Below are 14577 nucleotides of genomic sequence, written 5' to 3'. Positions count from 1 at the left end.
GTTTAGGATATTAAGCTCCTAAACGTACCTCATAAAGGTACGTATAGGAGACATTCTTATTGGTCGGCGCCAACCAATCAGAACCCACGTAGCTAGTCCTTTCAGCGGGGGGGGGGGGGGGGGGGGTAGAGGAGAGAAAGCAGAGATTTCAAATCCCCAGACTGGTAAACGGCTATACCATGTCACATCGGGAGATTGCAGCACTGAAGATCAGCGGGATCAGCGGGATCTGGGGAGAGGGTCCAGTGTAAGTTCACTTTTCAGATTTTCTATAAAAGTAAACTTACACTTTAAAGTGGTTGTTAAGGCTGAATGTTTTTTTTACCTTTCAGCATGAAGGCAAAAAAAACTTCAGTATGCAGCTTCCTGCTAAGGCACCTTTCCCACTGGGGTGCTGCGGGCACCAGCGCTAAAACTATTTTTAGCGTCGCTTTACCGTTGTTTTAGTGGTGGTATTCGCCTGCTAGCGGGGCTGTTTTACCCCCTCTGCTAGTGGCTGGGAAAGGGTTAAAACCGCCGCAAAACGCTGCTGCAGCGGTGCTTTGCTGGCTGTATAGCCACTCTGCCCCATTTATTTCAATGGGCAGGAGCGGTGAAGGAGCAGTATACACCCCGCTCTTTCACTGCTCCAAAGATGCTGCTAGCAGGACTTTTTTTTACCGTCCTGCCAGCGCACCGCTCCAGTGTGAAAACCCTGGGGCTTTCGCACTGCCGCGTCAGGAGCAGCTCTTTCGGGCCACTTTACAGATGCTATTTTTAGCGCTGTAGTGCCTGCAAAGCACCCCAGTGTGAAAGGGGTCTAATACTTACTTGAGCCTGATCGCCATCCAGCAATGTGCTTGAGAGTGGCTGCTTTCCCGGGTCTCTGCCTCCTGATTAACTGAGAGACTGCCATTGACTCCCGCTGCTGCCAATCACAGCCAGTGAAAAGGCAGTGTGGGGCAAGGCCGAACCCCAGGTCTGTGTGTCTTATGGACACGCACAGCAGGGTTTGGGAGAAGAGGAGGGGCTGGGAGCGCCAGCAGGGGACCCGAAAAGAATAGGATCTGGGTTGCTCTGTGCAAAACCATTACACAGAGCAGGTGAGTAAGTATAACATGTTCATTATTTAAAAAAATACCATTGAATATGATGATAATATTACTTTAAGTGATACACCTATTACAGTAAAATAATGACCTGCCCACTGTTTAAAAAAAAAAGCATAATTTTTTTTTTTTTTTAAATGGGTACTTAGCTTGTCTATTAGATTGTGTAGTTATGTCTTATTACTACTAACATTTTTTTCACTGGGATAGATGTTTGTCTTGTCTTGGGATCTTACTAGAATGGTTGTGCCATCTGTGACGTGCTATTTAATAGTACTAAATTTATGTTGTAATTGCTATTACTGTTTTGTTTACATTTTACCTGTGTTGTCTCCATATCTTCATCTTTCATTCTCTCTCCCGCTATCGTGCAGAGAGTTCATCCAGGAAGACAAAATCTGCTTGGGATGAGAGTAGGCACGAGACCTATGGTAAGATCTAGGTGCCAGCGTGGATCTTTGCCACCTGCACATGCATTGCTGTGTCTTTTACCTGTGTGCATTTGCATGGCATCCTTTGTCTTGGAGTAAGAGATTTTGTGGCTTTGAGTTCTCCTGCTGTCGCTTTACAGCATGCTCTTTATTAATATGCTTTTCTGTGGCGATCACATTCATAGCTTTGCAAACTGTCTACTGAAATCATTTGAAACCTAATTGATTTTAAGTGTTTTTTTTCTGGATCTGCAACTCTGGCTAAAAGCTTGTAGGTTACTTTAAAATGCTAATCTTAAAGTGTAACAAAAGGCAGAACTTTTTTTGTTTTGAATATAGTGGCATGGATTAGAACTGCTGTCAGATTTTAATTTAAAAATGTAATCAAATGAGCCCCAACACAATCCCCAAATCTCACCAGAAAATATGTATGTGTATCTATGCTGCTGCTGACACTGTTATGTGTTTCTACACCTTCATTATGCATTGGCTAAATAAATGTAACTCTGCAAACAGAAGCTTGCAGTTCACCTATACCTTAAAGTGGTTGTAAACCTAAGACATAAAATATGAACAAAGCATATCCCTCTATAGTGTGTACTTGTCATAAAGCGTCATTCCTGTGTGCTGCTTTTTTTTCTCTATTAGCATGAATCACTTCTGACAAGTTTTCCTGACACCAAGAGAAAAAAGTCACGGGCTGGAGCTCCAGCCAATTGACAGCCTCAGCTCTGTTCCTGTCTGCTGTCTGGAGGGGACGTGTCCTTTCCCTCCAATCCTTGCTGAGCTGTAGAGGGTTTAACTTCAGCGCCCCGCCCCCTTTTTTCTGAGTTCTCAGGCAACCTTCTAAATTTAGCACTTTGAATGGATGTAGAAAAGAGAAGTCTGCTGATAGATGGATTCAACTTATATAGTCACTTCACTAGTTACAGTGCCTTGAAAAAGTATTCATACCCCCTGAAATTTTCCACATTTTGTGATATTACAACCAAAAATGTAAAAGTATTTTATGTGACAGACCAACACAAAGTGGCACATAATTGTGAAGTGGAAGGAAAATAATAGTTTTCAATTTATTTTTTATTTTTTTTACAAAAAAATCAGAAGTCATCTAATTAGTAAATAGAGGCAGCAAAGGTTCTTAAAAGCACTTAGATCCAGAAATAAAGTCTCAGAAATGCCAAAGTATTGTCTTGGACACACCAATAATTGTTACAAAAAACAGGAAATCACCCGGGACTTTAAATGAGATTAATGCGGTTAGCCAACAATTGACAACGTAAATGCAGTCTCAAAATGTATTAAAATGGTCATGCAAACATCAATGTGAATCATAGCCAAGCCACTGAAATTATACATAGAGTAAAAAATTTTTATTATACGTATCATGGTATAAAATGTGAATTGCAAAGTACACAGGCATGAAAAGTATCCACACGTATTTCACAAGACCAGGCTCGCTTCATCAGGAGTAGATGCATGTGTAGTACATCTGTAGGGGGTATAATGAACCAAATAAGTATCAACACAGAGATGGTATAGTGACAGTTAAGCGGCTCCAAAAGGCATGGCCCTATACTCAAGAAAGGCTGGATCAGACTGCCAAATGCTGAATACCCAGAGGCGGCAGTAATGAGTGTCCGGCTCAGGAGCTGAGGAGGCAAAGGAAAAACCAACCCAACAGGGCACAAACTGGGGGCAGACATGGCCAGCATGGGGGGGATGTGTCACCAAAGATCTCCCAGTACCCATTAATAATGTCAACTGAAACATAAATGCATGTGTATCAATAGATGCTGTCATAACCGCATAGAAGTAAAGTAGTATATAAGCATGTATCTGGTTAAACAATGGTATGGGAATAGAATCTAGGGGACAATAGAGAAGAATAAGTAAATAAACAAAATGTGTAAATAAAAAATAAATGATAAAACCAGTGTGGTAGATTGTGTGGCCCACATAGCATGTATCCAAGTCCATTGTATATGTCGGTTAAGATAAGAATATATGTATATCAGTTGGTACTATACCGACAGAGTAACCATGAAATATACAATGTAATGAAAAATAATATATAATATGATATTATAAAATATACAATATACATACATATGAATTAAGGTTGTTCAAAGCTCGATGGAAAAATCAGATGAATAAATTAGATGAATGTGTAATGGTGTTTACATGAATGAACCATGAGAGTGAACATAATGTGGGAGACAATATATATGGCAGACCATGCTAAAGTTAAGTGCTCAAATGTGAAGGGAGTGAATGGATGATTAGCATCCATTAAAGAGTGTGGAATCCCTTTTCCCTTTTTGTCCACCAATATGTGTTACGGCTGGATGTTTATTGAAAAGATAATAGGGATGTGTATTATTAAAAAGCTAGCTTCAATCAAGTTCCAGAGTAGTGGGAACACCATGGCTGACCTGCATGATGAACCCCACTGGGAGCGGTCTGGGATGTGTCTGATCGGTGTAGGCTGAGACCGGGTGGTGCTCGCCCATCAATTGGGAAGAGCTGATCTGCCGGGTGTAAACACAGTGGAGACAGGACTGGAGAGGCTGGTGTCGAGCTGTAGCCTGTTGGAGCAGCTGTCCGTGTTCGGCCACCAGCGATTGTCACTCGCTGCTCCAAACCTGCCGGGGGCGGAAGCTGCTGGTGGAATGCACGGGTCAAGGCTCTTGGGGAAAGAAGCTGGAAGTGATGGACATGTTTTGTGCGCCTGCGCCTTGTCAAGTTATGTGACGGGACAGACCAAGACTGATTAAATGCACAACCACCGAAGGGGGGAAGGACCAGGAATAATTAGGATGATTTACACATCTGTGAAGCCCTCGGAGGTTTGTTAGAGAATCTTTTGTTAACAAACCGCATCAGGAAGGCCAAGGAACACACCAAACAGGTCAGGGATAAAGTTGCAGGGAATTTTAAAGCAGGGTTTGGTTATAAAAAAAATACAAAATAAAATATCCCAAGCTTTGAACATTTCATGGAGCACTGTCCAATCCATCATCCGAAAATGAAAAGAGTATGGCACAACTAGCTGCAAACCCACCAAGACATGGCTTTCCACCGAAAATGACAGGCCGGGCAAGGAGAGCATTAATCAGAGAAGTAGCCAAGAGACCCATGGTAACTCTGGAGGAGCTTCAGAGAGCCACAGCTCAGGTGGGAGAATCTGTGCACAGAACAACTATTATTTGTGCACTCCACAAATCTGACTTCTATGGAAGAGCGGCAAGAAAGCCATTGTTGAAAGAAAGCCATAATAAGTCCCATTTTGCAGTTTGAGAAGCCTTGTGGGGGACACAGCAAACATGGAAGAAGGGGCTCTGGTCAGATGAGAACAAAATTGAACTTTTCAGGCTAAAAGCAAAATGCTATGTGTGGCAGAAAGCTAACACTGCACATCACCCTGAACACGCCATCCCATTGTGAAACATGGTGATGGCAGCATCATGTTGTGGGGAAGCTTTTCTTCAGCAGGGACAGGAAAGCTGGTCAGAGTTTATGGCAAGATGAATGGAGCCAAATACAGGGCAATCCTAAAAGAAAACTTGTTAGTCTGAAAAAGACTTGAGGCTGGAGTGGAGGGTTACCTTCCAGCAGGACAACGACCCTAAACATAGAGACAGAGCTACAATGGAATAGTTTTAGATCAAAGCATATTCATGTGTTAGAATAGCCTAGTCAAAGTCCAGACCTAAATCCAATTGAAAATCTGTGGCAAGACTTGAAAATGCGGCAAGACTTGAAAACGCTCTCCATCCAGTCTGACAGAGCTTGAGCTATTTTGCAAGGAAGAATGGTCAAAAATGTCACTCTCTCTAGATGTGTAAAGCTGGTAGAGACATACCCAAAAAGGTTCTACAAAGTATTGGCTCAGGGGGGCTGAATATAAATGCACCCCACGCTTTTCACATATTTATTTGTAAAACATTTTGAAAAGTTTATCATTTTTCCTTACACTTTACAATTTTATGTACCACTTTGTGTTGGCACATAAAATCCCGATAAAATACATTTAGGTTTTTGATTGTAACATGTCAAAATGTGGAAAATTTCAAGGGGGTATGGATACTTCTTCAAGGCACTGTATATGTAAGGGTTTACAACCACTTTTATTCTAAGTGATAACATAATGTTCTTAAAAATACTTCTAAATAAAATCTGCACAACATGTTCCTGCATGCTGGCAGTGGTATGACTTATTCAAAATAAAGTTAACAAAATTCACTCCAAATATGTGAAAGCTACCAGCTTTGTACATCTAGAAAGTGACATTTTTGCCCATTCTTCCTTGCAAAATAGCTCAAATATGTGAAAAAGTATTTGCCCCCTTTCTGATTTTAAATTTTTTTGCGTATTTGTCACACCTAAATGACTCGGATCATTACACAAAGATAACCCGAGTAAATACAAAATGCAGTTTTTAAATGATGGTTTAATTTATTTAGGCAAAAAAGCTGTCCAAACCTGCCTGGCTTTATGTGAAAAAGAAATTGCCCCCTAAACCTAATAACTGGTTGTGCCATCCTTGGCAACAAATGCATTCAAGCATTTCCCATATCTGGCAATGAGTCTATCACATTCTTTGAAGAATTGTTTTAATTCAGCCACATTGGAGGGTTTTCCAGCATGAACGGTCCGTGTAAGCATCTCAATTGGATTTAAGTCCAGGCTTTGACTAGGCCACTCCGAACCCTAAATTTTGCTTTGAACCATTTGGAGGTGAACTTGCTGTTGTGTTTCAGATCATTGTCCTGCTGCATAACCCAAGCTCACTTAGAGCTTGAGGTCACGAACTGATGGCCGGACATTCTCCTTTAGGATTTTCTGGTAGAGCTCTGAATTCGTGGTAATTATGAATGCTGAATTATGGTAAGTCATTAAGATCCTTAAGGTGCTTAAGCTCACGAGGAAGAAGCGGCAGGAGAAAAACAACAACAAAAAAAACAAACGGCACGCCACCCATACTCGGTGGCTTTCAGGCTCCCTCCTTTCCATTTTTCCCCATCACTGTACGATCCCATAGGGTCAGAGGCCCCCACTCGATTGGGAAATCTCTTTAAAAAAAAAAAAAGATGAGGGGGGCCATTGGTGACAGGGGGCAGGGCTCAGCACTGCGTTGGCATCCTCCAACGGGAAAATGTGTTTTTTAATGCACTGGTTACTGCTGCAAGCTGCGGAGGGACACAAGCGTAGAGGGGCATGAAAGGGGTTTGGTGACACAGGCATTAATTTTTTTTTTTTACACGTTTACTATTTGCATCAGGCTGAGCATTAATGGCGGCAGTGGCTGACAATTGCTCAAGCAGCGGATGCGATTTCTGATGGTAGTACCTCTGCTTTGTGCATCGGGTTATGTTCAAAAGGCGGGGGGGGGGGGGGGTTGAAATGCCTCCAAAAAAAAAGGAGCTAAAAGCTTAAGCTCTGGAAAACCTACTCCACAAATGGCATCCTCCCCTGAGAGGGGGTGGCTGGTCACAGTGAGCATCGGGCCCATGAAATGTTTTCAACATTGCAGCCCCCGTTCCGTTCATTTTACTATTTATTTATTTTTTTCCTCAGCCATGGTGGTTTAAAAAAAAAAGAATTTTTTAGTGACTTTAATTGCATCCTGGTGTGGCCAAGATGCGACAGGTTCTCTTGCGTTTTCCTAGGACCCTCAGACTGAGGAGCTAGGGGCAGGAGAAGACTAATTCCCTCAGGGAACCTTGGTGAGGCCGATGACTCCTCTTTTGAGGAGAGTCATCTTTCACAATCTGTAAGATTGATGGTACAAACTCTTGCTGATCCGCTCCACATTTATGTACCCTTAACTGAGTGGGTTCGCTAAAGCCTCCTCAAGCTGTGCATGCTTTTTCTTGTCCATTCTTTGTTGGAAAAGTTTTTTGTATCTGGGGGATCACCCATATAAGCATTATTTTCCTTTCTAAAAAAGTTTTCACACTTTACCCTATGGTAGAGAAAATTCTCTTAAGTAGGGTATGCCAGCAATTAACGCTACTATATCCTTTGTGAGTAATTTTGACTTGTCCCGCAGACAATATTCAAATACTTAGGGATCCAATGGATAAAAGGTTGTAATTCCTATTTAAAAAAACAAAAGCAAAAACAAAAAAAAAAACTGTAATTGGTTATTTGTTGAAAAAACTGTTTAAACAGGTGTTCAAGGTTACCCTGCTCAGCAGGTCTAGGAGGCAGCTTTATGTTTGCAATAATTGCTATGACAGATTCTATCATTTGGGCCTTGTGCCCTTCACTAAATGTCATTGTGGTAAAACGGCTATCTGAGGATATTTTGGATAAAATATCCAAAGAATTTCTAGTAAAAAAGAGTTTTTGCCATTTAAGTGAAAAAGTAAATGTATGTATTTTTTTTTTCATACATCACGGGACACAGAGCCACGGTATTTACTGATGGGTTATATAGGCACCACTAGGTGATGGTCACACCCTAGACAGGAAGTTTAGCCCCCTATATAACCCCTCCCCTTACTGGGAGTACCTCAGTTTTTTTCGCCGGTGTCTTAGGTGTTGGTCATGAGTAAAGATGTGCTGTGCTGAACTCTGTCGGAATAATCCTTACTGGGGCAAGCCATGCAACTGGATCCATTCAAAGTCTCTTTTTAGGCCGAATTGAATGGTACCTGGTTTTGCCTGTAATGCTTCTCTTTGTTAGAGAGCTGGACCCCGGGATCCAGTATTTTTTTTTTTTCAGACATATTTCTGGAGGTTTGCTTTACAGACCCAGAGCTGCGGATCCCCCAATAAAAAGGGCGCCCCAGTACCTGAAGGCTTTTCTAAACAGAGCTCACTGTGAGAGGTGAAGATTGGGTCTGTTACCACAGAACCCTGCACCTGGATAAGGTAAGGGGGATTCCTAAGGAATGTTTCTAATTCTTGTGGGTTTTCTCCTTTAAGTAAATGTATGCTATGCCTAAAGTCGCCACTGGGGGCTGTCAAGAGCACGTACCTTTCCATGTTTGTCAGTCTCATCTGTGTCCAAACTGCATGCACCTCTGAGCCCATGCTCCAGGTAGGATGTGGGAAGGGTTTTTTTTTCTTGTCTGAAATGTCCCCCCACAGCTTCCTTCAGGTTAGAGGCCACAGGGAAAGTCGGCAGTATGCCACACTGCCTCCCGCCGCCGCCATTACGGCGGCTTTCCATCCACCGGCCCTACTCTCTCCTCAGCCTCAGTCTCCCATCCATGTGCGATCCGATCAGGATCAGAGCCCTTGGCTCCCGTGGGAAAAGCAGTCTCTTTTTTGAAAAAAGACAAGGGGGGGACGGAAGGGGTGGTCGGAGGAGGGGGGGCAGAGCTTTAGCGTGATGTCGGCGTGGTTTAACGCCCACAACGCGGGCTATACAAAGCTAATAAGTGCACTCTTTTGCAGGTGCACACAGCTCAAGGAGGGACACAGAGCAGACGGGCATGCGAGTGTGGGTGGCACAGGAATTCCCAGGCAAATATTTACTTGGCATCAAACTGAGCCTTGATAGCAGTGGCAGTTGCTGGTCTATTTTGCTCAACAGTGGATGCATTTCTGGTAGTACCTCTGCATTTTTGCTTGGCACTATGGGCAGAAGGGGGAGGTACAAATACGACCATAAGTGGATTAGAGGAAAGATTAATGGCCTCAATCGCATTTTCACAATGTGGAAGAAAACTTATTAGGTCCCCTCTTTCCACCCAGGACACTCAAACAGAGGAACTCTGGGAAAGGGGAGACAAATCCCCCTCAGAGGACTGAGATGAGACTGATGACTCCTCTTCTCAAGTGGGGAAGGACTCTCTTCAGCTTCACAGGCTGAGAAATTGCTGGTGCAATCTCTTACTGGAATGGTCTGTACACACTTAAGTTACTCGTAACTGAGTCGGTTGAAAAACCCACATCTTGTTTGGGTTCACTGAAGCCTCCTCAAACTGCACATGCGTTTCCTGTTCATTTCTTGCTGGAAAAGCTTATTTATTGTGAGTGGGATCACCCAGATAACCATTTTTTTCCCCTCCTAAAAAGTTTTCAACACTTCATCCTGTGGAGGAAAAATTCACAAAGAGATGGGGTATACTGGCAATTGACGCCGCTATATCCTCTGTGAATAAAAGTCTTGTCCTGTTGACAACACTCAAATGCTTAGAGATCCAAACAATAAAAAATTGGAATTCCAGTTAAACCTTTTTTCCTTGGCGGGTTCAGTAACTCAACCTGCAGTGGTGGCGATTGGGGTATGTCAATCCTTGAGACAACTTGAAGCAGGTGCTCAAGGTTTTCCCTGAACCAGCAGGCCCAGGAGTTAGCCAACCTGCTGGCGGCTTTGTCTTTTGCAGTTAACGCAATCAGAGATTCTATCCTCCAGACCTCTCGCCTTATGCTTGGGTTGGTGCATATGCGTAGAATTCTATGGTTGAGAAATTGGTCAGCCAAAACGCCATGTAAAAAATCTTCTTGGTTTGTTTTCCTTTCAGTGATGCAAGGCTGTATGGGGAGGATTTGGACAATTATATCCAGAAAATCTCAAGTGGAAAAAGTACCCTTTTGCCAGTTAAGAAAAGGAGTAAAAGTCCCTAATTTAAACAAGCTCTTTCTCCAGTGCCAGGGGCTCAGCCTCCAGGCAGTCATGACAGCCTCCACCTTCAGGCTCAAGGGGTAAAACTCAGTCAACCCCAGGGACAAAAGAAGTCCTGTGGGAGAAAATCAGAATGCTAAAGCCTCTTTATGAAGGGGCGCCCTTGCTCATTCCAGTGGGAAAAACTGCTACAGTTCTCAAGGGTCTGGCAGGAGGATTTTCAGGACAGATGGGTGGTCTCCACAATAACTCTAGGTTACAAACTAGAGTTCCCGGAATTCCCATCTCCTCGTTTCTTCAGATCAAATGTTTCCAAAGACACATATTAAAAGAAGTCTTTCAAGCATTGGCGCAACTTTTGTTGCAAAAAGTAATTGTGGTAGTTCCCATGCAAGAGCCAGGGATTGGAGTTTTATTCAAACCTTTTTCACAGTGCCAAAGCGAAGTGAAGATTTCTGACTCATCCTAAATCTCAACGATCTAAACCGGTTCCTAAAAAATATGATCTATTTGCATGGAATGAATGCGATCAGTAGTCTACATACTACAAGGAGAAGTTCTGGCATCAATAGACATCAAGGATGCATACCTGCATGTACCCATTTTCCCCGCTCATCAGAAATATCTGCGTTTCGGAGTGGAAAAATGTCATTTTCAGTTTGTAGCTCTGCCTTTCGGTCTAGGTAGTGCACCTCGGGTGTTCACAAAGGTTCTGGCTGCTCCTCTGGCCAGATTAAGGTCCCAGGGTATATTGGTTATAGCGTACCTGGACGACCTGCTCTTAATAGACTGATTTAGTTATTTTTTTTTTTTTAAACCAGTAAGAAGATTAGGGTACTTGGGTCTGATCATAGATCCAACCCAGAAGAGGGTGTTTTTACCCCAGGCAAAAATCTGTGCCATAAAGGAGCTGGTTCAGGTAGTCAGGAAGGGTCCTTCTATTCGCCCTTTATGAGGTTGTTGGGAAAGATGTTGGCTTCTTTCCAAGTGGTAACCTATGCTCAGTTTCATTCGAGACTGCTGCAAAACAGTATCCTGTCTGCCTGGAACAAGAAAGTCCAGGTGCTAGATTTTTTTCGATGCGCTTGTCACCAATAGTGCGTCAGAGCCTCAGTTGATGGTTGGTACCCGAGAATCTGCGGAAAGGAAAATCTTTTTTTACCAGTTACCTGAAAAATGGTAACAATAGATGCTAACCTTTTTCGGGTTGGGGAGCAGTTCTGGAAGAGACGACTGTCCAAGGGAGATGGTCCAAAACTGAGAGGATCTTACCCATCAACATTCTAGAGATTCGTGCGGTGTACCTAGCCCTAAAGACCTGTACATTCAGGTTGCAGGGTTGTCCTATTAGGATCCAATCCGACAATGCCACAGCAGTGGCTTATATCAATCACTAAGGGGTTACCAGGTCTCGTGCAGCCCAGGGAGAGGTAAACACATCCTAATCTGGGCAGAAAAACATGTGCCATGCATATCGGCAATCTTCATTCCAGGAGTAGAGAACTGGCAGGCGGGCTACTTAAAGCGGGATTCCACCCTAAAGTGGAACCTCCACTGATCGGATCCCTCCCCCCCTCCGGTGTCACAATTGACACCTTTCAGGGGGGGGGGGGGGTGGAGATACCTGTCAAAGACAGGTATTTACACCCACTTCCGGGCATAGACTCCCGTGGGAGTCTACGCCATTTCCTGCCCTGCCGCGCTGTCTGCTGGGACACACACGGGTCCCAGTGACAGCGCGGAGATTTCCTATTGCGCAGCGCAACTCGCGCATGTGCAGTAGGGAACCGGGAAGTGAAGCCGATTCGCTTCACTTACTGATTCCCTCACCTAGAATGGTGGCGGCAGCAGCCGAGGGCCGAGCGATCGATCGGCCTCGGCTGCCGGCATCGCTGGAACCCGGGACAGGTGAGTGTCCATTTATTAAAAGTCAGCAGCTGTAGTATTTATAGCTGCTGGCTTTTAATATATATATATTTTTTTTTGGTGGAATCCCTCTTTAAGTTGCCAGCATTTTCCTGGCCATATGGTTGCGATTCTTCATGGAGTCAGGAACGGCTCTGTGATTTCAGCTCGCTGTCTGCTGAGAGTGGGTCACAAGAGTGCTGAACGAACTGCAGTCTTGTGATCCACAGGAGAAGTATTTGGCTATACTCATATAAATAAACGTGTTATGTCATTTTCTGAAAACAGAAAAACCTTACTTGCAAAGAAAACAAAAACTAGGACTTACAGATATAGTGTGTGTGTGTGTGTGTGTGTGTGTATGTGTGTGTGTGTGTGTATGTGTGTGTGTGTGTGTGTGTGTGTGTATATATATATATATATATATATATATATATATATATATATATGTATATAATATTTATTCATTTTAGGGATGCACCGAAATGTTGTCCGTCAAAACATATCGGCCGAAAATTGTGTTTTCGGAGCATTGCCAAAATAAAAATCTTGCCGATAATGGGGCCGACCACCCCCTGGTGCGCCCATTGCGGGGGCATCTTCATGGCTAGCCCCAGTCTTCCCTCCTCCTCTCCTCCCTCCCCACAGAATGGCATCTCTGTATGTCACAAAGCTGATTTTCCCGGGATGCTGCAGTAACAATGTGTGACAGATGGCACACTGATCCAATGGCGGGACATTGAATCGGCGTGACATGATTACAGGAAGCGGGACATTGTTACTGCAGCTTCCCGGGCAATTCAAGTCACAGCTCCAGGACACACGGAGATGCTGCTCTGATCTGGGCATGGATGAGGCTGCATCCAGACACAGGCAAGCTGCATATGATGAGCACTGGCAGGCTGCATGAGGGAAACTGGCGAGGCTGCGTTGATCTCTTGTAGAATGTCTGCAGTTTGACTGTCTCTTGCACTAAGTCTGCATTCTCTGACCGTCTCCTCTACTATATTACAAAAGGAAGAAAAATATCTAAAACCGACCCTTACTTGCTCCTATCTCAGCCCTGATGGTTTCTAGTTTGGATCATATAGGCAATACAAATTAAAATGAAGGCAACAAATGTTTAAAATTTAAAAAACACCTATGTGTTTATTCAGCGGCCACTTAAAAACAAAGTAAATGCTAGAATATGATAAAGTTTGTTACTGTTTGAAAATTCAACCAGATATGAAATTTTATCAGAACGACGCTCCTGTCACACTAAACACATTGACTGGGGGGCGTGGCCAGCATGGCATGTGAGCAGTCGCTTTATCACAGAGCTCTCGGCTAGATCCTGAATTGATCCGGTTTCTGGCATTGTACCGCGCCCGATTTGCACTGCCTCACCCCAGGAACATCCCCGCCACACTCCGCTGTTATCCCTGCCTGCTTGGTGGTTATGATGACTCGTGAAAAATATCGGAGGGACAAAGGATGAATCCCAAAAATGGCGCCGCTCCGTCCTCCACACAGAACGCCCTTGGAGCAGATGGGAAGAAGGACGCAGTGAGTAAACAGCTTAAATACCCCAGGGAGAACCCCAGCGTTCGCCCCAAGGATATGAGATATTATGCCCATAAAATGACTGGGAAATCAGGGCAGGCAGAGCCTCAACCTGTGGAGGATTGCTCTGCCCCTAATGACGCTGACATGGAGGAAGGGGGGAGAGAGCAGGGAGCTGACGCCATGATGGAGCATGCTAATATTAGTACAGACATTGTAGTGGAGCAGGAGGACCCGGAGCAGGAGGGGGGGTGCGCAGCCCACACTTGCTACCATTCTGAAAGCTGTGAACAAATGCACTACCTCTGTAAATAATATAAAAGAAAGCTTTGGGGGATTAAAAGAGCCTGCTAAAACAAGACGTTCAGAAAATATGTGAAAGAACCACCGCGATGGAGAGCAGGATTAGTGAATTGGAAGATGAGCTTCCTATGATAAGGGAAGCCCAGTCCACTACCCACCTAGCCAGGGCCACTGACTTGCGAGCTGAAGATTTTGAGAATCACCTCAGGCGCAATAACGTTTGCATAGTTGGACTCCCAGAGAAGGTGGAGGGCCGTGACCCCACGCAATTCATAGACAAATGGCTAACGTATGTTTTTTGGCAAGGAGGCTTTTACACATTTATATGCAGTGGAGAGGGCTCAGAGTGCCAATGAGACCTCTCCCACCAGGCCACCCTCCGCGCCTGATATTGGCACGTCTACTGAACTACAGGGACAGAGAAATTATCCTAAGACTGGCTAGGGAAAAGAGGAGCGTTCAGTTTAATGGCACCAGGGTTTCATTTTACCTGAACTTTCCCGCCGCGGTGCAGAAAAGTCGATCCCGCTTCTCTGAAGTTAAAAAAACGCCTGCAGAAGCTGCAAGCCCCCTATTCAATGTTGTATCCTGCAAAACTCAGAATCGCATTATAGGGCCAGGCCCACGTCTTTGAACATCCAGCCGAGGCCTCGTACTGGTTAGATGCCAACGAAAAAGCCCAGAGACCCGGGGCAGATGAAGATTGATATACCTGATGAAA

The 14577-nt window shown here is 44.1% G+C and overlaps 1 protein-coding gene across 5 annotated transcripts in view; it reads left to right on the top strand.

The window, feature by feature from the left end:
* ARHGEF12 (Rho guanine nucleotide exchange factor 12) overlaps window positions 1-14577 on the top strand; it is a 428628-nt gene that overhangs the window by 78829 nt on the left and 335222 nt on the right. For 4 of the 5 annotated variants that reach the window (XM_077457369.1, XM_077457370.1, XM_077457368.1 and 1 more), the window contains exon 4: window positions 1463-1519. The exons of the other annotated variant lie outside the window; for it this stretch is intronic. In XM_077457369.1, the coding sequence (XP_077313495.1) occupies window positions 1463-1519 (57 nt within the window). The remainder of the gene's footprint in view (window positions 1-1462; window positions 1520-14577) is intronic. 5 annotated transcript variants of the gene reach the window in all.

This window comes from Lithobates pipiens, unplaced genomic scaffold (genome assembly GCF_037356315.1).
Source record: "Lithobates pipiens isolate NorthernLeopardFrog02 unplaced genomic scaffold, aLitPip1_a1.2 Scaffold_27, whole genome shotgun sequence".
Taxonomy (NCBI): Eukaryota; Metazoa; Chordata; class Amphibia; order Anura; family Ranidae; genus Lithobates; species Lithobates pipiens.
Note: the sequence above shows the minus strand (reverse complement) of the source record. Positions and strands in the feature narration are given on the sequence as shown.